The 27,873-nt window shown below is 43.7% G+C and overlaps 1 protein-coding gene across 2 annotated transcripts; it reads left to right on the top strand.

The window, feature by feature from the left end:
* The first annotated feature begins 488 nt into the window (after nt 1-488).
* FAM228B (family with sequence similarity 228 member B) lies at nt 489-27,873 on the top strand. 2 transcript variants are annotated; one of them, XM_077811536.1, is made up of 9 exons: nt 489-721; nt 2,323-2,436; nt 4,216-4,329; nt 11,705-11,809; nt 17,406-17,603; nt 24,388-24,465; nt 25,376-25,463; nt 25,580-25,724; nt 27,470-27,873. In XM_077811536.1, exons 1-9 carry the CDS (start codon nt 608-610, stop codon nt 27,573-27,575), a joined length of 1,062 nt encoding a protein of 353 aa, XP_077667662.1. In that variant the 5' UTR covers nt 489-607; the 3' UTR covers nt 27,576-27,873. The 2 variants fall into 2 exon arrangements, with proteins under 2 accessions (XP_077667662.1, XP_077667663.1); XM_077811537.1 differs by lacking the exon at nt 4,216-4,329.

Raw genomic sequence — 27,873 nt, 5'->3', positions numbered from 1 at the left:
TCACAGCGGGGTACATGTAACCCCCACGCTGGGGCCAACCCCTGACCGCTGACTGTCGGGGCCTGTCCTCGCCCAGACTCCTGGGGGGAGAGCTCCGTGTGCACTGGGGCCAGCCCCTGCCTCGCACTCCCAGGCGTGGCGGGCGAGGCCGCGCTGAGCTCCCGCCACGGGCAGCCCAGGCCTCAGCGAGCGGCTTGGCGGGACGACGGGTGAGAACCCACAGTGGGCTGAGCGCGCGCCCCCAGAGAAACTACAGCTCCCAGCATGCAAGTGCGCAGGCTCCGGGGCCAGCCTGAAGCAGAGACTACAGTTCCCAGCATGCAACGCTCTCTCGAGACCTGTGACAGGGCACGTGGCATGCTGGGAGATGTAGTCCTCCCGGGCCTCACCTTACTACGAGAGATGAGGGGAGCCCGCACTTTAGTCCTTCCCCCCTTGCCCCTCCGCAACCATCGGACCTGATGCGGACGGCGACCCCACTGCTTACCTAGCGAAGCAGCACTGCAGCACCTTTCTCAACTGGAGGGCGGGCCTTTAGTCTCAGTACCCTGATTCGCTGAGGCGGAACGCCTTCTTTTCTGATTGGTGGAGTGCCCTATTCATCATAATGAAGAGGCTAGGGCTGGAGTTGCCATGGGAGCGAGGGACGCGTAACCACCACAAAGGCGGAGGGATACGAGCTTCACAATCTCTGACTCTCGCCGCTCTCAGCTCGGGCCGGGTGAGGCTGTTTCTCCTCATTCAGGGACGGTGGGGTTAGGGAATTCGTTCCCGCTCTCCGCCCTGCAGGTGTTTAAAGGGAGGAGATGGGACTATTTTCCCTGGCGAAGGGCTTCAGTGAAGGCTGTATCGGTGAGGCGTCCTAGCTGTCTCCTGGGGCAGGAGGCGGGCCCATAGAGGGGGTAACACCTTCCCCGCAGGCGGGGCGGGGGGAGGCTTGCCCAGGCGACATGGAGGCCAGCGACAGCATGGCTGCAAAGCAAGGGCGAGGCCCATCTGTGCCCAGGCCATTGCTGGTCCCGCAGGACCCCGCATGTGTAAGTTGGGCTCGTGGTCTTCAGGGCGCAAGGATCCAGCACCCCATTACACAGATGGGAAAACTGAGGCACAGAGAGTGGAAGCGATTTGCACATAGCCAGCCAGTATCAGAGCTGGAAATAGATTCCCGGTGTCCTATGCCCTGCTCTAACCACTTGCTGGCATTGCCTCTCTTGAGCAGGAGGGAGTGGTATTGGTGCCCAAAGACTAGGCAGCTATTCCTTCTTTCCTTCCTTCCTTCCCCAGTCCCCAGACACAGTGATGTCCTGCTCTGCCACATAAAGACAGTCCTATAGGCTTTAGTATGAGCAGGTGTTATTTGCAGGTATGTGGGTAAGGATACTAGTTTTCTGACACTTACTCATTGCAATTGTTAAACCATTTTTCGTCAAACGTTCCAAGAAAATTCACCTTTGGCCAGAGACCATGAATGGATTTGTAGCTGACAAGGATTTTATAGAAGAAAGTTGTGATTTACTGAAGAGAGAAATTTAGCAAATGTAGAAACCCATCCTTAGATATATTGCTGTTGGCAGAGCAGTTTAGGAAACACAAGAACACTATACAACAGTTTAGGACAAGGAGTAAAATAGGAGGCCTACACCAATTGTAATTATAGGAGGGAATTTTAGTTAGGTCAAATTATCTCCAGGGCTGATACAGTGACCTGAGAAACATCATGATTGATTGGTTTCAGAGTAGCAGCCATGTTAATCTGTATCCGCAAAAAGAATAGGAGTACTTGTGGCACCTTAGAGACTAACAAATTTATTTGAGCATAAGCTTTTGTGGGCTATAGCCCACTTCATCAGATGCATAGAATGGAACATAAAGTAAGAAGATGTGTGTGTATATATGTATACAGAGAACGTGAAAAGGTGGAAGTACCCATACCAACTGTAAGAAGCTAATTAATTAAGATGAGCTATTATCAGCAGGAGAAAAAACCCTTTTGTAGTGATAATCAAGATGGCCCATTTATACAGTTGACAAGGAGGTATAAGGGTACTTAACATGGGGAAATAGATTCAATATGTGTAATGATTCATCATGATTGATTGCAATTCATTTGATTTTGAGGTTACAGAGACAGCAACTAACCGTGAGACTGACATTTGTTTAAATCTCATTCATGTTGACAGTAATTATTCTTCTTTCAGAATTTAGAAACCCTTTGGTCGTTTCCATCACAGCAAGTCTGATTTGTCCAGTGATTGGAAACTAAACTCTTACTCCCTACACTCTAGTTTCATTTGCTCATGCTTATTTTAATGTTGTCTTCAGCCTGATTTAATAACGTCCCTAGAGGCAAGGAGAGGAAGTTTGGATCAAGACTGGCTCTTAAGGGTTTACTGTCCAGGATCCCAAAGCATATATGATGTGCAAACTCCAGAACAGGTGAGCAGCTCAAGAAATTGCTTTCAGCACCCCTAGGACTTGACAAGTCAGAGCTAAGTGCGGGACAATAAGAGACTGTACAGAATATCTGAAATTACTGGATCAAGACTCCCTCTAGTTTCTGAGCAGTATTTGTTAGGCCTCCCCATGAAAGGAATAAAAAATCCACTGAAGAATTCCCAAACTTATTTCTTGTTTTTTGGTGGCCCAAACCCACTAAAAAAGGCTGCAAAAAAAAAAAAATCCAAAGGAAAAATAGAAAGAGAATGCTTAGCTTTAGTGTAAGGGTATTAACAACTTCTAGCAATCTGTCTGTACAAGGTATATGACTGGGAAACTCTCTGGAACTGTGTTGAACAGTAACAGCAAAATTACCCGCATAACTAGGGAAGTGAGATGCATTTTCTGTGGAGATAACACAATAGTGCACCCTTAGGAAGTATGTGCTTGAGGCTCTAATGTTGAAAACCATGATTAAATGCCAGTTTACAGCACTTGTTAATGGATAGGCAAGGATGTAGCTTTATCCCAATAGCTGTTTGTCAGTCATTTACAGCAAATCCTCCAAAGCTACTTCTGGAAAAGCCAAGAAGGTAAATAGTTGGTTAGGTCTGGGTTGATTTAAATTGGTGTACACTAATCCATACAAACAAGTGGATTCTGCATAGGAAAGGAGAATCTCTTTTGGTGGGAGAAGAGGTGTGGGAGCCCTGACTTTTAATGTTTAATTAATTTGTTTAATTTGCTTAATGTTTCATGTGCTCCTTCTGTCTCCTGCTTGAGCTGGGTAAGGTTGAAAATCCGACTCCTTTCCCCTCCAATTAGGGTAACACATAGTTAAAATCACTTACAGTTTTCTGGAAACTGTAAGGCCATAGTCAGCCCACTCCACTGTTGTCTGTACTCATCAGGAAGAACAGCGAGCTGGTGTCTCTATCCTGCTTGATCAATGGTCTATATGTGTACTTTGCATGTCTTGTGCTAACCAGAATAGTCTAAACTAGACACTTAGCATTACATTCAGCCTTTATACTGGTACGTGAGCCTCATAGAAGCAGCATTGGCCATTCTCGAGAATGAAATGATTCTCCCTGCCAGGTGAAAATAAAGTGCATGTTAAATATTTATTTTATTCTTAAAATCAGGAAAGCTATCTCCTAGTTTCAAGTAAACACAGGCCTCCAGATCTGTTTCTTTCCAGCCTGCCCTTACAGACCCTCATCTAGCCTCTGTTCAGCATCACATTCTCCAGTCCAGAACCTGCTAAACTCAAAAACCTGTGAGTATATCAGGCAAATAGGCCCATGGCTAATGTCAAACACCAGAAGTTGACTTCTCATAGCCAGAGTCCAAATGAAACAGTATAAGAGAGGATTAAGACTTCATCTAAACCTGAGTCTTTTAAGGTTTAGAAAAGCTTGTGCAGACAAGCTTATCCCTTTCTCCTGGTCCTTGTAACAGGCAGATACCTACAGTAGGTTGACTTCCTAAAGCCGCATCGTGTGTATCCTCCCTTCTCATGAGGGATCATCCCCAGCTGGACCTTTTTGGTCTCTCCTACAGAAGAACCCAGCCATGCAACAAGGACAGACCTCTCTTCTCTTCCATGCTCAAACATCCTTTCCTTGTCAAATACTGGGTGGAGTCTTATGTGATTGTTATTATGTCCCTGCTGTAAGCTATTTTGCTTTAGGTAATTATATGGAAGGGAGGCCAGTGTGATTTTTTGTGTGTGTAAGTTTGGACTGTATAATATTCAGGTGTTTTCCTCATTTTAAGCCTGTCCAGGGAATCTCACCATCAGTATCCGAGAAGATCAGAACAATAAGTACTCTGTGCAAAAGAAAATCTTCAAAAGATTGGCTAATGCAGGAGCCCTCAACTACTTTGCAGGTACATGGGATATATTTTCTCTTTCAGAGAGAATAGTTAAGTTCATCAGCCTGTATGATATCAGGTGTAATGATTCTTCCATCCAGCTGCATGTCCATCAATCTTTGCTTTTTTTTCATTTATATATAATGAGAGTGCTTCATAGTCCTTCTGTGGGCCCTTGATGTTATTTACATACTGTGACAAAGCTCTGTCCTTGCCTCCGTGGGTCCCGCATTTCCTGGCGGATTTTGCTAGCCTCAGAGGCTCACTGTGACCCTCCACGTAACCCTTCTTTCTCTAGGGACAAAGGTCACAGTCTGCTGAGCCATTTGCATCATAAGCCAGCAAGGGAGGTGAGAAGTTATCCTTCCTTTCACAGTCTCTGTTGTCTCTCAGTCTCAGTGATTAATCAGGGGGCAAAGGTGCGGGGGGAGGGAGCCCAGGCCCACCCTCTACTCCAGGCTCCAGCCTAGGGACCTTAATAGTATCAGCTATGGTAGCTGACCTTTTAGAAACATGACATGTACAATTCCCTGGGCTACTTCCCCCCGACAGCAGCCCTCACTTCCTCAAGCTCCACTTCACCCTTATCTCAGGGCCTCCTTCCTTGTGCCTGATATGGTGTGTACTACTCAGCCTCTCCAACACCACAACTTCCTCCCACAGCTCCTGACATGCACACCCACCTGACTGACTGGGAGGCTTTTTAACTAGTTTCAGCCAGCCCCCGATTGGCGTCAGGTGTCCCAATCGACCTAGCATTCTCCCTGCCTTCTGGAAAGTTCTTAATTGGCCCCAGGTGTCTTAATTGACCTGGAGCAGCTTCCATTTCACTTAACCTGGTACCAGGGATTTGTTTAGCCTGGAGCTAATATATCTATCTCCCACTACTTTTCTATAGCCATCTGGCCTTGCCCCGTCACAATACACAATTAGTATGTTGCACAACACCCTCAGTTTCATCTACTTTCGCAGCCAACAATTATCAGACAGAAAATAGACCCTGAAAAACATTCAGCACAATATCTATTGCTTTCCAAAATCAGGGAGAATAAATGTGTTTTCATAGACTCAGAGCTGAAGGTCAGAAGAGACCATCCTCCATTCCGGTGGTTCTCACCAGGGGTATGCATATCCTGGGGGGTATGCAGAGGACTTATAGAGAGTACATCAACTCATCTAGATATTTGCCTAGTTTTACAACAGGCTACATAAAAAGCACTAGCAAAGTCAGTACAAACTAAAATTTCATAGAGACAATGAATTATTTAAACTGCTCTATATATTATACCCTGAAATGTAAATACAATATTTCTATGCCAAATGATTTATTTTATAATGATATAGTAAAAATGAGAAAGTAAGCAATTTTTCAGTAATAGTGTGCTTTGACACTTTTAAATTTTTATACCTGATTTCATAAGCAAGTAGATTTTAAATGCAGTGAAACTTGGGGGTACTCAAGACAAATCAGACTCCTGAAAGGGGTACAGTAATATGAAAAGATTGAGAGCCACTGCTCCAGTCCAACCCCTTGTAGTGTGCCCTGAAACTCAGCAGACTCAGGCTGTGTTGGACCAAATGGAGAATGTTCCAGAGTTGAGGGGAGAATCCATTGCCAGCAGACTCTGCACAGCTGACTGCACTACCAACACACCACGTCTCTGTAGAGGCTATGGGGTGGCAGCAGAAAGAAATCTGCTCTGGGGCTAGCACTGTTATGGCAGCCTATTTTACAAGGCTTCATAATCTACCAGTTGCAGATCTCTGCTCTAGTCTATGCATTCTTGATTCTGAACTGTGACTCAGGGGAGGGGATAATGAAGTGTGTTTGTAGGAAGTACCTATCTATCCCTTTCCTAATGGTTCATAGCATTCTGTTGACTTTTTTGACTGCTCCTGCATATTGAGCAGATGTTTTCAGAGAACTATCAACGACTCAAGATCTCTTTCTTGAGTGGCAACAGCTAATTTAGAACCCATTATTTTGTATGTAAGTTGGGAATGTGTTTTCCAATGTTCATTACTTTGCACTTATCAACACTGAATTTCATCCGCCATTTTGGTGCTCAGTCACCCAGTTTTGTGAGATCCCTCTGTAATTCTTCACAGTCAGCTTTGGACTTAACTATCTTGAGTAACTTAGTATTGTCTGCAAATTTAGCTACCTCACTGTTTACCCCCTTTTCCAGATCATTTATGAATATGTTGAATAGTATAGAACCTTGTATAGTATACAAGTATACTAGTATACTAGTATAGCCCTAGTATAGAACCTTGGGGGACCCAGCTCTTTACGTTGTGAAAACTGACTATTTATTCCTATGCTGTGTCCCATCTTTTAACCAGTTACTTGATCCATGAGAGGACCTTTCCCCTTATCTCATGACTGCTTATGTTGCTCAAGAGCCTTTGGTATAGGACCTTGTCAAAGGCTTTCTGAAACTTCCGGTACACTATATCAACTGCATCGCTCTTGTCCACTTGCTTGTTGACACCGTCAAAGAATCTTAACAGATTGTTGAGGTATGATTTTCCTTTACAAAAGCCATGTTGATTCTTTCCCAGCGTATTGTTCATCTATGTGTCTGATAATTCTGTTCTTTACAATAGTTTCAAGCAGTTTGCCATGTACTAAAGTTAGACTTACTGGCCTGTAATTGCCAGGATCGCCTCTGGAACCTTTTTTAAAAATCAGCATTATATTAGGTATCCTCCAGTCATCTGGTATTTAAGGCTGATTTAAGTGATAGGTTACAGACTACAGTTAGTACTTCTGCAATTTCATATTTGAGTTCCTTCAGAACTCTTGGATGAATACCATCTGGTTCTGGTGACTTATTACTTTTTTAATTTATCAATTTGTTCCTGAACCTCCTGTATTGACACCTTAATCTGAGACTGTTCTTCAGATTTGTCACCTAAAAAGGATGGCTCAGGTGTGGGAATCTCCTCAAGTCCTCTGCAGTGCAGACAGGTGCATATAGTTCATTTAGCTTTCCACAACGCCCTTGTCATCCATTGGGGTCCTTTAGCATCTTGGTTGTCCTGTGTGCGCTCTGATTGTTTGTCAGGCTTCCTGCTTCTGTTGTGCTTAAAAACATTTGCTGGTAGGTTTTGTGTCTTTAGCTAGTTGCTGTTCAAATTCTTTTTTGGCCTGCCTAATTGTACTTTTACACTTGACTTGCCAGAATTTCTATTTTCCTCAGTAGGATTTGACTTCCAATTTTTAAATGATGCCTTTTTATCTCTAACTGCCTCTTTTACTATGCTTTTTAGCCATCGTGGCTTTTTTTGGTCTTCTTACTGGGTTTTTTTGGTGGGGGATATACATTTAGTTTGAGTCTCTATTATGGTATTTTGAACAAGTTTCTATGCAGCTTGCGGACATTCAATTCTTGTGTCTGTTTCTTTCAGTTTCTGTTTCACTACCTTCCTCATTTTTGTGTAGTTTACCACTATAGCATTTAACTTCAAAAAGGAGGACTTCTTTGGTATTTCCCCCCCTACAAGGATGTTAAATTTAATTACATTATGGTCGCTATTACTGAGTGGTTCAGCTATATTCATCTCTTGGACCAGTTCCTTTGCGCCACTTAGGACTGAGGGCTTGTCTGCAAACTACTGCTTAAGTTGATGTGAAAAAGCCACGCCCCTGAGTGACGTAAATTAAATCGACTTAACACAGTGTCTACACAGCGCTATGTCGGTGGGAGAGCTTCCGCCTCTCGATGAGGTGGAGTAATTATGCTGCCAGGAGAGTGTTTTCCTGTTGGCATAGCGCGTCTTCACTAGATGTGCTGCAGCAGCGCCGTGCCGATGTAGCACAGTAGTGCAGATTAGCCTTAAATCAGTATTTGCCTCTCCCCTTGTGGTTTCCGGGACTAGCTGCTCCAAGAAGCCATCATTAATGGTGTCTAGAAATTTTATCTCTGCATCCCATTCTGAGGTGACATGTTCCCAGTCAATATGTGGACAGTCAAATCCCCCATTATTATTGGGCTCTCTGTTTTTGTAGCCATTCTAATCTCCCTGTGCATTTCACAGTCATTATTATCCTCCTGGTCAGGTGGTTGATAGTATATTCCTGCTGCTATTCTCTTATTATTCAAGCATGGAATTTCTACCCATAGAGATTCTATGGCACTGTATGATTCATTTAAGATTTTTTACTATATTTGACTCTATGCTTTCCTTCACATATAGTGCCACTCCCCCACCAGCATGACCTACTCTGTCATTCCTAAATATTTTGTACTCTGCTATTACTTTGTTTTTTTGACTATCATCATTTCACCAAGTTTCTGTGATGCTTATTATATCAATACCCTCATTTAATACCAGGCTTTCAAGTTCACCCATCTTAGTATTTAGTCTTCTAGCATTTGTATAGAAGCACTTACAAAATTTGTCAATATTTAGTTGTCCGCCTTCATGTGATGTAATTGAATGGGACTCTTTCCTTTGACTGTTTCTTTTCAGTTCCTGCCTGTACTTTATCAGCTTCTATCCTCTCCTCCTTACTAAAATAAAGAGTATCCCCTTTAATAAATTCTTCCCTGTGGGATGTCTGTCTGAACTGTGTGTTCCTCTGCACCTGTCGGCTTTCTCTCAGCCCTTAGTTAAAAATTCCTCTATGACTTTTTTAATTTTACATGCCAGAAATCTGATTCCATTTTGGTTTAGGAGAAGCCCACTCTTTCTGTGTAGGTTCCTCTTTTCACAAAAGGTTTCCTGGTTCCTAATAAGTCTAAATCCCTCCTCCAAACACCATTGTCTCATCCACTCATTGAGACATTACAGTTCTGCCTGTACTAACTGCTGCTGTGTATTGAATGGAAGCATTTCAGAGAATGCTACCATGGAGGTCCTAGACTTTAATCTCTTACCTAGCAGTCTAAATTTGGCCTCCAAGACCTCTTGCCTACCTTTCCCTGTGTCACTGGTGCCTGCATATACCACAGCCACCGGCTTCTCCTCTGCACTGCACATAAGTCTATCTAGATGTCTGGAGAGGTCTGCAACCTTTACACCTGATGGACAATTCATGATGCGGTTCTCCTGGTCATCACAAACCGCACTACCTATATTTCTAATAATTGAATTTCCCATTATTATTACATGTCTGTTCCTAACAACTGGGGACTCTCCCCCAGCAGGATATCCTCGCTGCAAGAGGATCCAATGACATCATCTGGAAGGAGGGTTCCACATGTGGAATCGTTTCCCTTTGCTCCAGCTTCATGTTCTCCTTCCCTAAGGAGTCCATACTCCTCAACAGCACAGAGAAATGAATGAAGGGAGTAAGGTGACCAGGCAAATCGGTTTGAGGAGGATGTTCCAAGCAGAAAGGGCAAAATGGAAGAAGGGATGGAAGCATTTGTGAGAGGAGACAAAAGGGTATCAAGGCAGGTTCCACTGGTGGAGAAGTGATAGCAAGGCGCGTGAAAAGAGACCAAGCTGGAGATTTAGGCTGGGGTTTCATAATGTAGGACTTTGAAAGCAAGGACAAATATTTGAACCTGAAGCGTATCAGTGTGCAGCAGCAGTCAAAAAAGCTAACAGAATGTTGGGAATCATTAAGAAAGGGATAGATAATAAGACAGAAAATATCATATCGCCTCTATATAAATCCATGGTATGTCTATATCTTGAATACTGTGTGCAGATGTAGTCACCTCATCTCAAAAAAGGTATATTGGAATTGGAAAAGGTTCAGAAAAGAGTAACAAAAATGATGAGGGGTATGGAAAAGCTTCCATATTAGGAGAGATTAATAAGACTGGAACTTTTCAGCTTGGAAAAGGGACGATTAAATGGAGATATGATAGAGATCTATAAAATCATGACTGGTATGGAGAAAGTAAATAAGGAAGTGTTATTTACTCCTTCTCATAACACAAGAACTAAGGGTCAGCAAATGAAATTAATAGACAGCAGGTTTAAAACAAACAAAAGGAAGTATTTTTTTCACAGAACACACAGTCAACCTGTGGAACTACTTGCCAGAGGATGTTGAAGGCCAAGACTATAATAGGGTTTAAAAAGAACTAGATAAGTTCATGGAGGATAGGTCCATCAATGGCTATTAGCCAGGATGGGCAGGGATGGTGTTCCTAGCCTCTGTTTGCCAGAAGCTGGGAATGGGCGATGGGATGGATCACTTGATGATTACCTGTTCTGCTCATTCTCTCTGGGGCACCTGAGATTGGGCACTGTAGGAAGACAGGATACTGGGCTAGACGGACCTTTGGTCAGACCCAGAATGGCCATTCTTATGTTTATGTTTATAGTGAAGTCACTGAAAGATTAGGTGATGTAGCTGAAGTCCTGGGCAGGACAATGAGCCCTTTAGAGGAAACTCTTGGCTTCCGCCTTTGTCTTCAAGTCTTCCATCAATTCCCTGCTTCCATGGAAGGCCGACATCTAAGCAAAATGTATGTAGCCTTGTTCCAGTACTCCAGTGGGAGACTCTTTGGAAAGTCCTTCAACCAGCTGGTGGTAGAAGCCTTTGAAAAATGGAAATCTCTTCCCTGGGCTAAAGAAACTGGGGTAAAACTAATGACCAGTACTTCTATAGAAATAGACATTATTTTGGCATTGCGTTTACCCAGACACCAGAGGATAGTCAGGTTTCAGAAGAGGAACATGGAATAAGGGCAACAGATGAGAAAAAATCAGGGATGCTTTCAGTGGCTCAGCTTCCATCTTCCAGAAAACAATGCATAATATATGGCCTCACCTGTTCAATGAATTTAAGGTGCTAACACAGTACAGAGGGCCCTATAGAGACCTTCTGCACTGTGGTGGACATCCTGTTTCCATTGTTATGTATAAACCTTAATGTATTACTCTTTCTTAGTAATGTGTGCCATAAAATAGACAAGATACAAAATTTGGAATTTCCTGGGTTGATCTCACAACTTCAGTGTTGCTTTAATGTTAGTTTTCTGCATTCAGAAATAACTTCACCAAGCACTAAAATGTGGCCATTTCTAAGGTGGAGCACACAGAGGTTTAATAGTGCTCAGGAACATCATACAACTGTAAAAGTAAGGTGGTAGAATTTAATAAATCAAAGATATCTTCAGAGCTGACGTTGTGACAAACATTGCGGCATATACTGAAACAACTTTGTCTGATAATACAAAATTAACATACTCATTTGTTCTGAACGTTACGATAGACAGTATCACAGGGAGCATCTGACTGTAAAACTGACATTTTTCATCTTCTTCAGTTTGATTTGTTGTGATATGCACACATAGGTAAATGTTCTGGCAGCATTTAGAAACTCTTGGGGAGTTTGGCTGGCTGCATTGTAAGAAAACTACCCTTTCAGTGTGTGCCGTGGCTTTTGACTCGTTTTCAATTGTTTTAATGCTGTTTCCAGCCCTGTTCAGGAGCACCTAACATGCGTGGTTCAGACAACCACTGGCTACTAAAGCTGAAATGTCCAAGGTCCCAGACAGAGTATGACCTGCAGACTCCAGAACAGGTGGGTGACAATTCATTTCTTCAACCATAGTTTTCACCCCGCTAAGCCCTAGAATGGGGCATGTGAAACCAACATCTGTAGTGGGGTATGCCAGGAGTTTTTACATTTACATGGCTTTTGAAGACTATAAATACTAAGGGTGAGATTCTAACAGGCGCAGACTTATAGAGGCCAGCACAGAACTTTGTAATCCAGAGGGAGTGGGAGCAATCCTGGTCTGTTCCATGAGCAGAAACTGTCCTTGGCATACCATAGGCAGCTCCGGGGCCTGTTTCAGTTATGCCAGCCACCCTGTAGCTGCCCTATGAGCTGCAGCCCTGCTTGGAATCTCTGCAGTAGCTCTGGCCTGAAGCCCCATCCTTGATATGTCCCTTCTGTCCTTAGTCCTGCCCTAGCACACCTCTCCTATCCCCAGCACATCCCCTACTCTAGGGCTTGTGATGGGATTCTTGGTACTAGAGTTACAGCTGTCTTCAGCAGTTCCTGTGCTGGGGGGATCCTCTCCCAGCAGAAATGGCAGCTTTAGGACTCCCTTGCGCTGTTCTAATCCTTTCACCAGTACAAAAGGGGCAGGGGTAGGGGTGAGGATCTCACCTCCAGGAGAAAGAGGAAATACGGAGATTTAGGATGGCCCAGTAGAGGGACATAACTCGGAATAAAGGGGTGAACCTGAGTCAAGATAAAATGTAGACGATCAGGACATGTTTCCTAAAAGTGATGTCTTCTGGGCCATCAGTAGTCTCCCAAGAGAAATGGTGGCAGCTCTGCTGCATGAATCTATTAACTTAAACTGGACAAAACAATGGAGACTGTTTGCTACCGTCTGATCTGATCTTGAATGGTACATTGGGAATGGACGCAGTAAACTAACGAACTGGGATTATATGAATCTTGGTCAAGATCTTCGTAAGCCTGTGTTTCAAAACTGCTGAGTACCCTCAGCTCTTATTGTAATGAGGCTTCATTGCAGCCATAGTCACTAAGATTAAAGTATTTACAGCTTCGGCAGCCAAAGGCTTGTCCATTGTTTTGGTCTTGGAGAGATACTAATATTTCCCAAGAGCCTGATTTACAAGAGCCTCATGCTTTTTATTTTCTCTCTTAATGAGCTATCCTCCCTATCCATTTCCCCATTGGCTGAGTCCTACTGCATTACCTGCACCGAAGGCAACAAATGTGCTCCCTCTCCTGCCCAGGGAGTAGTTTAGGCAGCTCCCAGATCCTAGCCAGCATGGTAGTACTATCTTCATGCTCATTGCCAATCAACAGAAGGGTTTCTCCGGTTACATCTGCAGCCTGCAGCCTTAGCGTCTTGTCTTGTGGGATATCTGGGATGCACCTAGTCAATACTTGGATGGGAGAACTCCAAGGAAAACCTAGAGCAGGAATGTATTTGGCCCAGCATGCTGCAGACAGTGGTATTGTTAACTGAGTCTTCCAGATGAACCAGCACCTTGGCTTGGTGTTGGGGACGCTGTGCTGTTGGAAGAGATGTAAAACTGAAGACCCAGCCCTGTATGGACATTAAATATGCCGTGGCCATTTCTGCTGGAATAGGGGTGTTAGCCTTGGGGTCCTGCCAGATTCCAGTTTGGGTAATAAAATTCTGCCTAACTCCATTTGCGGCTGTTTCTGCTTGATAAGGTATTCGAAACTTCCTGTCCTAAACCATTGCTGTGCATTGCTAAACTGGTGCTGCAAGACTCTTTGCACAGCTATGGTTAGTGAAGTGTGTAAGGCACGTTGGGATTCTTTGGGGTGAAAGGTGCTATAGTTATGCCCCAGGTTGTAGAGGAATTTGAGTTTGGTACCTAGGTGGAAGGATGAGCGGTGTGATTTTTGTAAACCAAAACTGCTCTGTATGCAGACTTTTTCCTTCTGTTAAATCTCTGCAGAGGGCCACCTCATCCCTGGCTAGGAGCAGATCCCCAAAAACTTTTGTCAGAAGTGCTTCTGAGAGGAAAAAAGCTTGCGAAGATTGGTTAACGCAGAAGCGTTTTTCTCAAGTGCAGGTAGGACAGAAGCTGTATTTTTGCAGGGATGAGGAAAAGGTAATTAAGTGCAATGTCCTGTAAAATTTCGGCTGTGTGGACAATACCTAGTGGTTTGCCACCTTTGGGAAGAGTAACAAAAGTTACCAAGTGAGACGTGTTTTGGGGTGGAAAGGTAACTTACATAGTCAAAGCATCTAGTTTGAAATGGTTCCCTGCAGCCTGAGGCTCAGCAGGATTCGCTTGGCCACATCATCATCCTGTGATAGATCCATTCAGTTCCATGTAGTCTCCTGTGTGTGGGTGTTTTGGATAAGACCTTAACAACTGGGGTCTTGTCTGCTTTGTTTAGGCATTTTTTTTATATGAGACTGGAGTTTTTGTAAGAGAAGTCTGTCATCCTCGGGCAACATTTTCCATCCCTTTACTGTTGTACAGTGTGAGTGTTAGTTGCTACCCTCCACACCAGAGGTAGCTTCATTTTAATGATGCTATATGGATAGAATTGGTATTTGAATTGAGAAGAGCACTGTAAGATATTATTAAAGGTGGCCTGCAGTTATATAATACAGGTCTATCAGGTTTAGTGTAACATACTGAATGTCCCAAATAACCAAGGTAAATGGGCCATTCAGCTTATTATGAAATACAGAGTTCTCCTTCTTTGGTTGCCTGTACTTTCTGCTCCCTGGCTCTGGCTCCTGCTCCATGCATTGTTCTGCTGATATCACATCAGTAAGAGAACCCTGCTGAAGCATGAAACCAGTCTACAGAGCTGAGGCAGATGTCTTTTTAAACAACATAGTGTGGTTTTTCAAAGTTAAAAATAAAGAAACAGATTTATACACATTGGGATATAAAATAATATAGAACTTTGAAGAATCATGGAAGGTGGGAGGCTCTTTCTTTACTTGCATAGGCCAGCTCCAAACACCTCAGCTGTGTTCCATCAATGATGTGGTACCATCAGCACATGAGGTGTAAACCAACATTACCCAGAAAATTATAAATTAATACTAAAACTTCATTCTTAAATGGTGCATAAGGATTGCAATAGAGTTGGTTTGTGAAATCATCTGCAGTAGCCATGAAAGGCAGCAAGGTGAGTGAAGAATAACATTTCAGCCTCTCTCTGGCTTTGGTCTACACTCAAAGTGTTGTCCTGGTGTAACTACAATGATTTAAAATTGATCAGGTTATACTGGTGCAAACCCTTAATGTAAATACACTTAAACTAGTTTAAACCTTGCATATATCAGGTTAATGTAAGCCTTAGGTAGGTTGGTTTAAGCTAAGCCGATGTGAGATTTCAATCAGTTTGTGTGTATCTACACTAGCAGTTTGCATCAATGAAATTGAATTGATTTTAAGTTGAGTTAATTACACTGAGGCAACTTGTCCAATGTAGGCCAGCCTTTAGCTCTTTACCACCTCTCTGGCTCTTAGGCACAGTACCCTGTGCAGTTTGAGTCTGAAACTGACAAGTTCACTGAAATGCGAAACATTTATCGTGGATTTTAAAGGTGAAGTTTAAAGTTTGCTGTTAGAATCTTTCCTGTAAAATGTAGAGTTGTTTTCTTTTTTTAAATTAATTCAGTACTGTAAAAGTCCTGGAGACCAGTCCTCTGTCTATCCCATAGCTTCCTCGCCTGTGTGCCTCAACCATGCTCTGAAGGGACCACTTCTATGAGTGAGAGATTTGTTCAGTCTCTGTTGTGCGTTCATTCCTTGGCCTCTGTGCTGAGACTGCTAATAAGGGTACTTGCAGTGATTATGGTACTAGATTAGGAACTCTTCATTTAAAAACTAGATTGAGAACATCAGTTCAATTGAAGGTTAGGAATTTAAACTTTTCTTTTTAAAGTTTATGGTGTGCTGTAATTGACAATGTGGTGATAACAGCTCCTCCCTGTTCTTATTTTCAAGGATGTGGATTGAGTTGAGGGATGGGGGTGTTTAGTTGGGAGGTATGGAGGGAACTTTGTGTAAATAAATATTTGGGGTTTACAATACAGATGGGTTAATAAGCTAGGAAGAGAAAAAGGAAATGCACCGTAAGATTAAATCTTCCTAGGAGGTTTTCTTCTCAGGAGGGAGTTCTCCCATATTTTTTTCTCATACTTGAACTGATGCTATCTTTCCTCTTTTATCTTCTTATCTGCTTTTCCTTCCCATGCTCATCTGAGCATCTAAACACAATGCCTAAGAGTGCCATCAGCCCTTCCATCTTTGCTGATCAGAGAACTTAGTCTGATCATTATTATTCTGAATTCAGAGTTAATTCTAATGATTCTTTTTTATTCAGCATTTTTACTTCCCAGTTTTGCTGGTATTTTGTTAGGCAGTATCTAATGAAGGCCAAGATATTATTGCTGCTACCCAGTCCATCTTGGACAGAGAAAATTATTTTGTAAAGGTAAGGAATATATATTTGTCCTTTTTACTATATCTTGATAACTACACAAGAGAACATGTGGGTGTCAAAATTTCTCTGCCCATCAACAGTTGATGGTAAAATGTCAGTTGTCGGTCGTATCATAAGACCAGTTATCTCAAGATATGTGACCTTTGAGCTAAATTCTCTCAAATATTCCAGTGTGAATCAGAGTAAATAGATTTTCATCACTGTAATTTAGACCCCATATCTTTAGTTGAGTCCTTGTGCCTTTCTTTCCTCACTGAAAGAAATGTGTAATTTTACCTACAGCTACCTGAGCTCTGATGTTATGACCCATGTCTTCCTCTGTGCTACTTTCTCCATAGGCTGCCAGGTTTTCATTTTTGCTGCTATAGATTTATCTGTCCTCTTGGTCACTCATAGCTCCTGCTGTCTATGGTGCCAATCCCTAGCATTCCACAATCAAGTTAGACTCCCAAATCATAAGATTGGCTTAAAACCTTGAGATGTTTTTCACCTGCCCTCTGATTTTTCCACCTTTGGGGTGTGGGATCATTTCAGATTCAACCTTAAATAAGCATACAAAAATACAGGCCTCCCTGTTCACTGCTCAGAGAGAACTTAGCTCACCCTATTCTAGCTCTTTGGATGCTGACATTTTATCCCCTAGCCCTAACTATCCAGGCTGGGCATTCTTCCATGTCCCTGCCCACAGTTCACCTGTCCCCCACCGCTTCTCTCTGTATTCACTTGCCCCCATATTTTCTGGCTTTTCCCTTCTGTGCTACATCACAGTCTCTTGCACCTCACGTTGCCCTGCAGCCCCATACGCCATGTGGCCTGATGCTCTGGGAAAGAGATTAAAAGTTTATGGTAAATTAGTGCTCTGCTTAATGCTGAATTTGCTATGGATTCACAGCCTATTTAGCACCACCCTTTTGCTAGGCCACCACACAGGCCTCTGAAAGGAGGTTGCATTGAAGATGGGACCCTAAAAATGGGCTTACAACCAGTCGCTTGCTTAGAAGATCAACATTTATATTGGGTCTTTCTGTTTGGTCACTTAACTGCCCATTTCCACCTACCCTTCCATTCACCCTACCACATTTGGATTCTGTTTTCTGTATAGACTTCCGATAGCTCTGAAAGATGAGTGCTTACTAGGTTACCTAAATACATTAATATCCTCTGCCTCTCTGTCATGTAGGAGGTGGACAAGTATTTGAAACACAGAGATTTCTTAGAGCTGAGAAAGAAGGAGATCCAGTACAAGAAATGGCTGGAGTGTGTTTCAGAGCCATTGCTGCAGAAAATTGAGGACAAAGTTGACAGCCAGTCAAGTGAAGAAATAGAGGAAAGGAAACGAAAGCAGCTCTCTCTATATTTAAACTACTGTAATAAGAAGGTATCCATAATGATTTTATCATTGTATGGGTTGCACATTGAGGGTTGCTGGCAAAACCACCCATTGCTGACACACTGTGGCACACCCTTGGGATCTGCATTAGTCTTGTTTGTAACTGATCTTTTTTTCTTGCTAACAACATAATTGTGGTTTAAACTAATCACTATTGTATTAAGGTAATATGGTAAAAAAAATCTGAATGATTGGATTGTCCAGTGTACCAGATACATATGAAATGATTCCAAACTGGATTTGCTGTAATGAGAAAATGGTGGGTTTTGCTTAGTGGGGTGTGAAATGTTTAGCGTGAAAACCATGTGCTAAACAGTCCTCCCCAGAAGAGGTCAAGGACTGAATGGGTCAACAGAGACTGAACTATACTCTCACCCCTCCAGAGTTTTTCCAGGGTGGTTTTGCAACATATTGTCAGAGCAGCGTGGGGAAGCACTCACTTCTGTGCTCTATCTGTTCTGCGAAGCAGTAGGACCACAGGCTGAGGCAGTGCCAATGTAATATCTTAATTATAGATAGAGTGACGTTACCAATTACTTTAGGGTTGCACAGGGCTTTAAAAACACTCAGTGACTTAGGTGCCTTGTTTCGAATGGCTTAATACTCAAAACTAATTATGCTCAGGGTAGAAAATATAATTCTTTTGTAAATTTCACACTGCTAGTGGGCGCTTTGAACACACAGGATAGCTGCTGCTAGAGTTACACTTTAAGAAAAGGAGGACTTGTGGCACCTTAGAGACGAACCAATTTATTTGAGCATGAGCTTTCGTGAGCTACAGCTCACTTCATCGGATGCATACCGTGGAAACTGCAGCAGACATTATATACACACAGAGATCATGAAACAATACCTCCTCCCACCCCACTGTCCTGCTGGTAATAGCTTATCTAAAGTGATCATCAAGTTGGGCCATTTCCAGCACAAATCCAGGTTTTCTCACCCTCCACCCCCCCACACACAAACTCACTCTCCTGCTCGTAATAGCCCATCCAAAGTGACAACTCTCTACACAATGTGCATGATAATCAAGGTGGGCCATTTCCTGCACAAATCCAGGTTCTCTCACCCCCTCACCTCCCTCCAAAAAACACACACACACAAACTCACTATCCTGCTGGTAATAGCTCATCCAAAGTGACCACTCTCCCTACAGGCAGGAGAGTGAGTTTGTGTGTGTGTGGGGGGGGGTGGAGGGTGAGAAAACACACATTGTAGGGAGAGTGGTCACTTTGATCTCTGTGTGTATATAAAGTCTACTGCAGTTTCCACGGTATGCATCCGATGAAGTGAGCTGTAGCTCACGAAAGCTCATGCTCAAATTGGTTAGTCTCTAAGGTGCCACAAGTACTCCTTTTCTTTTTGCGAATACAGACTAACACGGCTGTTACTCAGTTACACTTTAGTGTCTCTTAACAGAAAACTGTTAAATTCATTCTGTGGTTCATGAACTGAATGTAGTAAATGACAGATTTCTTCACCAAACAGTTACTGAACCAACAAGAAGTGATGCTGTTTTAGACTTAATTTTGGTTAAGTACTGAGAACATCATAGAAGAGTTGGCTGTAGAATATAACCTTGGGTCAAGTGATCACAAATTAAGTCAGTTTAAATTAAAAGGAAGGATCATCAAAAATAGGTCAGTAACTAAGGTTTCTCAAGAGACTTTAAGAAACATAATTAGTAAAGTCAACTGGACTGAAGAGCTCAGGATTTAAATATGGAGAAGGCTTGGACTTTCTTAAAGTCAAAGATGCAAAAACTATTTGGAATTTGAGTTCCAAGCAAGGGGAAAAAACATGTAGGGCAGCACTCCAGACCTAACTGGATGAGTAATCACCTCAAAAAGGATATTAAGAGTAAGCAAAGACCCTAAAAAGAATGGAAGACAGGATTGATCAAAAAAGAAACTTATGTCTTGCTGATCAAAGTGTAGGGATAAAGTGAGAATAGCCAAAAAGCAAGCTGAGTTAGAGCTTGCGAAAGGAATTAATACAAATAATGAAAGATTCTTCGGACATAGAAATGAAAAGAGAACAAGGGAGGAAGAAATGGGGCCTCTGTGCAGCGAGGATAGGGTGGAGATTAAGGATAAGACACATATGGCACCAAATGATAATATAGAGTATTAGGGTGAAGGTAGAATGGCTGATGGGAATAAGTGTATAGAAATGGAAATTAACACATGAGAGATGAAAGCAAAACTCATAAGAGTTTACTGCGCTGATATCAGAGGAATTGGATAATCTCCATCCCAGAATACTTAAAAAACTGGCACATGAGATTGCTAATCTAATAGCGAGGATTTTTAATAAACCTATCAAATCTGGGATGGTACCATATGACTGGAGAATAGCATATGTAATACTTATATTAAAGAAAGGGCAAAAAGGGAAAATTGTCAACTATAGACCAGTTAGTCTGACCTCAATAAGTATGCAAGGTTTTAGAACAAATTCTGAAGGAAAGAGTAATTAAAGATATGGAGGTAAATGGAAAATGGAATAAAATTCAACATGGTTTTCCCAAAGATAGGATGTGCACACTAACTAGATATCTTTCTTGTGTAAGATAAATTATTTTAAAAGAGCAAGGACATGCAGTAGCTCTAATCTGTCTGGTCTTCAGGAGAGCATTTGATGCATACTACATGGGTAAGGAACTGGCTAAAATGAGATAACAATGGGTTGGGCTGAAAGGAGACCATCTAGCCCAATATCCTGTCTTCCGACAGTGGCCAATGCCAGGAGCCCCGGAGGGAATGAATAGAACAGGTAATCATCAAGTGATCCATCCTCTGTCACCCATTCCCAGCCTCTGGCAAACAGAGACTAGGGACACCATCGCTGCCCATCGTGGCTAATAGCCATTGATGGACCTATCCTCCATGAACTCATCTAGTTCTTTTTTGAACCCTGTCTTGGCCTTCACAACATCCTCTGGCAACTTCCACAGACTGACTGTGAGTTGTGTGAAAAAATACTTCCTTTTGTTTGTTTTAAACCTGCTGCCTATTCATTTAATTTGGTGACCCCTAGTTCTTGTATTATGAGAAGGAATAAATAACACTTTCTTTTTTACTTTCTCCACACCAGTCATCGTTTTATAGACCTCTATCATATCTCCCCTTAATAGTCTCTTTTCCGAGATGAAAAGTCCCAGTTTTATTAATCTCTCCTAATAGGGAAGCTGTTCCATACCCCTAATCATTTTTGTTGCCCTTTTCTGAATCTTTTCCAATTCCAATATATATTTTTGAGATGGGCAACCACATCTGCATGCAGTATTCAAGATGTGCACGTGCCATGGAGAACTATTGGGCTGGAGGGAGGTTACTAGTAGAGTTCCTCAAGCGTCAATGGGTCTTGAGACCGATCTTATTTAATATTTGCTTTAATGACCTTGGCACAAGAAGTAGGAGTGCGCTAATGAAATTTACTGATGACACAAAGTTGGGAAGCATTGTCAATACAGAGGAGTATTGCAAAATTGTACAGGAAGAATTGGATGACCTAGATCACCAGAGTAATAGAAATGGGATGAAATTAAAAAGTACAAAGTTCAATGTAATGCATTTAGAGACTATAAGAATTTCTGCTGTAAATTGGGGCCTCATCAGTTAGAAACAACAGAGGCAGAGAAAGACCTGAGTGTATTAGTCAGTCACAGGATGACTACGAGCCACCAACGTAATGTGGCCATAAGAAAGGAAAATGCAATCCACTAGAGAGAGAGAGCCATATTAATGGCATTGTACAAGACATTGGTAAACTCTCATCTGGAATAATGTGTATAGGGCTGGTCACTCATGTTCAAGAAAGATAAATTTAAATAGGTGCAGAGAAGGAGTTTTAGGATGATCAGGGGAATGGGGAGCATACTTTCTGAGAGGAGACTAAAAGAGATTAGCTTATCTAGACTAGCAAAATGAGGGCTCAGAGGGGATATGATTGCTCTCTATAAATACATCAAGCGGGTAAATGCCAGGGAGGTTAAAGACCTATTTAAGATAAAGGAAAGTGTTGGCACAAGAACAAACAGATATAAACTGGCCATGAGTAAACTTAGGCTGGAAATTAGAAGAAGGTGTCTAACCATCAGAGGAGGAAGGTTCTGGTGCAGCCTCCCAGTAGGGGTAGTGGGGGCAAACAATGAGTATTAAGACACAGCTTGAGAAGTTTATGAACAGGATTAAATGACCGGGTTGCTTGTACAGCAGGATACTGGAATTTATGATCTAGGGGGTTCCTTCCAGTCATCCTTCCTACGTAACTTGGATGCACAAAACAGTTAGAACAGTCACTTCATCTACTACTGGTGAAATAATCATTTACACTTATAAAATGTCTTTTCAGTCAAAGGAAACAAGTTTTTTAGGAGCTCTACCCATACAGCATCATGGTAATGCAGCCAGCTGGGTGTGAGAGCAGTAGGCAATAGGCACACTGTGCTACAGTAGTGAAACTTTGGTCATAGAGTTTGAGATGCATATGAAAAGTGACATGGAAGCTTTAAAAGTCCACACAGAGCAAACAGAACCTCCGTTTCTACAGTTTAATCAGAACATCCCACACAGTAAACAGCATGGAACTCCATTCATTTATTTATTGTGGAAGGATGAAGGGCTTGGTCAGACTTTTCACTGAAGGCATGGGATTCAGAACCTCTGGGTTCAGGATATACTGTAGATACGATATTCAGGTCTGCAGCCAGCCAACCTCAGAATGTGATCCAGTAGGATCTCACAAACTGGGCTGGGTCACTACTTGGATGGGACTCCTCCACGGAACACCCAAGTGCTGCAGGAAGTGGTGTTTATTACTTGGTTGGTGGTACTCTTCTTGCTGAGTCCTTATCGCTCCATTGCCATGCTGCTGAATGAGACCCTGGCCACTTGTGATTGTTAAAAATACCATGGCCTTTTTCATAAAAGCTAGTGTGACTTAGCCAGATTCCAAGTGAGGCAATTCCACCCTACAGTTTCAGCTATGTATAGTATTCTCCATGCCTATAAACTGTGCTATAGAGGGGGCTGCCTGGCTGTGGTGGGTGGAGTGAGGCTTATATAACCTGCTTTACCTTGTGGGGGTGTGAGTCTTGTAAAAACACTGAGATCCTTGGAAGGGAAATACCAAGTGTGGTGGAAAAGCTGAGGCCCCTGAGCCATTGCTCTGGCTAAGATGATGTAAATAACCTGCCAACATATCATGACCCTGCCGGCCGGTATCACCAATTCACCACTTCCTTTTAGTTCTCAGGGAATCCATGGCACATTTTCCACAGTGAAAAGCCCAGCTCCCCTCTTGTATCATGAATTTGGGGACTTCAGCCCTACTCTACAACCTGTGGCTGTGACCCCTCTAAAATCCCCTATTCTTGGTTACCTGAGTGCATGGCCCTGTATTAGCAGTGGGGCATTAATTTGCATTCACTGTGTCCATTTTTGAATCACTTTGAGGGACTGAGACATTTCTGTGGTGTAGATAAAATCCCTGATGCTGGCTCACCTTAAAGCTTTCTTGTTTTGATGTTTTCTCCCTTTTTGTCCATTTCTTTCTTCCTGCCTTTTTCTCCTTCTCTCCCTGCCATTAGCCTTTCCCTTCTCCTGGCCCCCCTGCTGCCCCACCTCACTGCCCCTCTGTCATCAACCCGATGCCTCTCTCCATCTCCATCAATCTCCCTCCATTCTCCCACTTCTTCCTCCAGGCTCCCCCGCCCTCTCGCTCCCCACGCATGCTTCCTCCCTTCCCTTTCACTCTTCTATCACTCTCCTCTTCCCCCCCACCACTTGTCCCTGCCTCTTGCCCGTTCCATCCCTCTGTTCTCCCTCCTTTCTATCAGTCACTCGCTCCCTTCCCCCCTTTCATCCAGCCTCCCCCTCTCTTCCTCCGGTCTCTCCCCTCCCTGACCTTCCAAGTGCCCCCATCTCAGTCTTTCCCTCTCCCCAGATCTCTGCCAGCTCTCTCCCCACAGCTTTGCTCCTCCCTCCCCCTCTGACTCTGCCAACATTTCCCCCTCTCCCTGTCCCTCCATTGGTTCTCCAATCTCCACCTCTCCTTCCCCCCATCCCATCCCGCCAGCCAGCCTTCCTCTGCCTCCCCACTCTTTCACCTCCCCCCTTCCCGCCAGTCCCACAGCCAAAGCCATGGGTAGCGGATGAATGGCGACATGGCCAGTCATGGCCCGAAGATAGAAGCAGCTCTGCTTCCATCAGGCCACAGTTGGCTGAAGACAAGGGTCTGCTCAGCTGCACCAGGCCGGTATTGGGGGCTCCGTTTTTTCAAACCTCTCAGCTCTTCAGCAGCGGTGGATGTCACTTCCATCTCCGGCTGGACTGCTGAGTTAGGCCTGGGGGGAAGGGAGCTCTGCTGCACTTCACAACAGCGTGGCAGGGACATGGAGGGGCTTGTGCACCAATGCTTTAGAGAGTAGCAGAGACGTCATAAACTATGCCTGTGCTTCCACGTGGGATTAGCCATTAAGACTGTAAGCTCTCCAGGGCAGGCACATCACTGGGTACGTGTTTGTACAGCACCTAGCACAATGCTGAGCCTGATCTGAGGCCTCCATGCACCACTATGATATCAATATTAAATACAAAGCAAGGGATGGCATGAAACTGCTGCTGAGGAGTTAGAGCTGCATCAATAACAGACTCCTCCAGCCACAGGACACTGTAAATGTACATGTAACCTGTGCTAGCTACGCCTCAGCCCTGCTGCACTCCAGCCACTGCACCATGACCTGAGCTATGGCTTGCTTCCCACACAGGGCAAGGTGGCTTTGGAAGATTATGATGCTTCAGAGTATGACCCTCTCTTCCTGAATGCACATCCCGCCTACTTGAAGGTACAGCCGAGTGCTGCTTTTTGGCTTTAGGTACACCCTCTGATCAAGAAAAGTCTAATGGCTAACGAGGCAGCCAGCGCATGCTGTTACTGATTTGTTGCTCTTAGGGTTGGTGATACTCAAGATGGTCGTTCAGTTTGGCTCAGGGCGTTTCCACTTGCATTAGTTTACAAAACTGGGTCCCAGTCCTGCTGCTGTTGAAGTCAAGGAGAATTTGACAGTTGATTTTAGTGGAAGCAGGAGAGCAATTCCCTGTTCCTTCCATACTAAACTCAGTAGTCAGCTGGGTGAGTTTAAATATTTCAGAGGTTATTTTTTTATGGTACTCAAATTTACAAAGGTCACCTGGGCTAAAGTCTTTTGATTAAGGCTTGGTGTGTCTCACAGTAGGCTAGGCATGTTTTGTACGTAATACTGAATCTTGTTGGGCTGACTTGCTGGATGAATAATCCTACATTTCATGTGGCTTGTTTCTGGTGGGAATTTAATTTCCTAGAGAAAGCCTGATTGCTCCAGATGTAGTTGACTGTAGCCTACAGATATAGATACTGTTAGTGGGTCCAATAGCAGCACCCCCATTTCTAATGCTTTGGGCAGCCTGTAAAGACTTTGCCATACTTGTGTACAGCACCTGGAACATGGGAGAGGTAATGAGAGGGTGCTTAGCGCAGGAGACTGAGGCTTTGGCTGTCTTCTCAATTTGCCACGGCATTGCTGGGTTGCTTAACACCTCTGAAAAACAGGTTATTAACTGGTTTGTGCCTCAGTTTCCCATCCATAAAGTAGAGCTAATGACACCTCCCTACTCACAGGGTGTTTTGAGATGTAACTTTTGTCTGTGCCACTCCAAACCCCTCAAATTAAAGTGCTTCTCTTGGTGCCAGGGTGTGAAATACTGCATTTATTACAGGTGTCAACTCCACCTTTACACGATCCGCTGTTAAAAGAGGTACAAGGAAGATTTCTTGAGGGTGGGCTTATCCAGCAATGTGAGACAGGTACTTAATATCATCCATATTCTTCAATTCGCGGAAGCGTTTCACACACTGACGAGAGCCATTCTGGCTAGCAGTAGTGCTGCTGTTCACATTCGGTATTGTTCAACTCCCCACAGGAAGAATATACTCGGCCAAAGAAATGAACGACCTATATAAGGCAAAGTTGCCATTGCTTCCTTTAGGCCGGCAAACGATGGATGCCGCTGAGTGGCTGAAAATACCCCCAGGATACATAGAAAGTGAGATTCATCAGAGGAAGAGGTAAAGTCCAACAAATCTGCTGAGTGACAAAGAAGAACCCCCAGCCCTGTCTGGTCATAGAGCAAAGTACTTGGAAGGGCAAATTCAGGTGGTTTTACTGGAGGAGTCTGCTTATTTCTGTATGTTTTGTGTGAATTTAGTGCTGGTGAAAGGGGCTGGATTGCCTCCTGGAGAAGTAAGGGGTGTGTGAATCTACATAACAAGTGTGGGGTGGGAACAGCAGGGTTCTCCGTATGGCCCCACCTGGGAGCGCTGAACCAGAGATGGGTTATGCTGAGTCATTTCTTACATTGCTCTGGGCCAGGCCTGGAGGCCAACCCTACAATTTAGCCTCTTCCGGATAGCGGAGGATGCACAGTCAGATGAGGATTTCATCTGGATGTGTCTGAAAGCTCTTAAAAGAACTAGAGTTTTGCTGCTGTCACTAGCGTCAGGCTCTCTGTGAGCAAAGCAAGGCGTCTGATTTACAGCTGCTCACTCAGCTTGTTTTACATTTGATCATTATGTTGACAGTTTTGAGGTTTTTGCTTCTGGCACCCCCCATCCCCAACCATGCATTGTCCCTTGTGTCCCCAGTGAGGGTATCCTGCACTCACAGGCTACATCACAGAGCCAGGAGGCTTTAAGAATATATCACAGGCACTCTAGGAAAAGCATCAGTTACGCTTAAAATGCCATAAGCAGGGAGATGGTTTAAAGTTCAGCTGATAAGTGTCTTTGTAGTGAAAGATGCAAAACAAAGAATTATTACAGTTCAACTATAATCTGTTGAAAACTTTGTAATGGGTGCACGTGCTGGCCAAAGCAAATAATGCTAACCCTGAGCGGGAGGAGGTGTGGAACCTGGGTGTCCTCTAGGATTCTAGCTCAGGCTGCAGAAGGGTGTTGAGATACTAGGAGGTGGATGCCAACTTCATCATGCCACAGTTTAGTGCTCCCAGTCTGTGGGCTGGGAATCAGTACAGAGTCTTCCATGGGCTGGCAGAGCATGGGAGGAGCCTTGTGCTGGAGAAGGGAGTGGATCAGCACAGCTGCTGAGATATGTGGAAAAGGAAGTTTTTAGGAAGGGTTCTGACTCAGTTCTTGAAGCTCCCTCTTGGTGCTGGTTCACTACAGGCCTCTTAAGGAAAGACCTGCCCTTATGTGCAATGATAGCAAAGCTGAACCAAGTGAGAGGTTTTATTCCTGGTCTCTGTGTGGGTCTGCATGGGCAACCTTTAGGACAATGGCTTCCCCCGCCCTCTTTGGGCTGGAGCCCCTCCCTGTGTGACACTCTCATGTAGGCTCAGCCCTTGCTGCATCTCACTTGATTGGTTTCTGCGCTGTTTGCTTTCCACTCCTCACTTCTTCTGCCTTCTCCCCAGTTCTCTGCCACCCATCCCTTCTTCCCTCCTCACTTCCTTTGATTTAGGGATAGTGTCACCTTCCTCTGGCCATAGAGACTTGGGTACTGGGCTGGGCAGCACAGCACTTCTCCCATCAGTTCACGCTCTCGGTCCTATGGGCTGTTACTGTACCTACGCTTTATTCCAGCATCCTGTTTAGAACGAATGTGTGGGTAGCGGCAGGTTCATTCACTGTATCCAATTTTCCTGTTAAGAGAACATTTACCAGAATGACTCAGTGCAGTAAATAGCTGGAGCAGAAGCACTGATGATCTGGAGCACAAAGCACTGTTGATTTGGAGCAATCATTTGTATGTGACAAAATGTTAATGGCTGTTACCAATCTGATTTCTGTTAAAGGCGAAGTGCGAAGAGAAACCATAATGCTGGCACCCTGGACTTCAAAGCCTGGGCTGACCGCACGTGTCCTCCCACCCTTTGGAAAGAGGAGATGTATATCTACTAGAAAGTTAGATTTGGGATGTGTGCCCAGGAACTTCTGCAAAGGAACTGACCACTTGCCAGTTATCTTGATGAAATGCAATAAAACCGTGTTGCTAACCATTCCTTTCTGAAGTGCCAATTGCATAACAGTACAGAACCCAAAAAAATGCAAAATACTCTGCGCTACGTGGATTTCCAGCCCCAGTAACCATACTGTACAGACAAAAAATCTGAGAAAGGTTAAATAGCAGGAGCTTCATTTTAAAATGTCACTGCATAGAGACAGATGACAATGCTAAAACACTGAAGTTTATTGCAAT

The sequence above is a fragment of the Eretmochelys imbricata genome, chromosome 3 (genome assembly GCF_965152235.1).
Source record: "Eretmochelys imbricata isolate rEreImb1 chromosome 3, rEreImb1.hap1, whole genome shotgun sequence".
Classification (NCBI taxonomy): Eukaryota; Metazoa; Chordata; order Testudines; family Cheloniidae; genus Eretmochelys; species Eretmochelys imbricata.
This window is presented reverse-complemented; position numbering and strand designations above follow the sequence as displayed.

Coding starts and splice junctions, on each gene's coding strand:
- FAM228B (XM_077811536.1), top strand. CDS start 608: ATGAAGAGGCTAGGGCTGGAGTTGCCATGGGAGCGAGGGACGCGTAAC. Junction 2,437..4,215: donor ATGTGCAAACTCCAGAACAG/GTGAGCAGCTCA, acceptor CCTCATTTTAAG/CCTGTCCAGGGAATCTCACC. Junction 25,725..27,469: donor GAGATTCATCAGAGGAAGAG/GTAAAGTCCAAC, acceptor TTTCTGTTAAAG/GCGAAGTGCGAAGAGAAACC.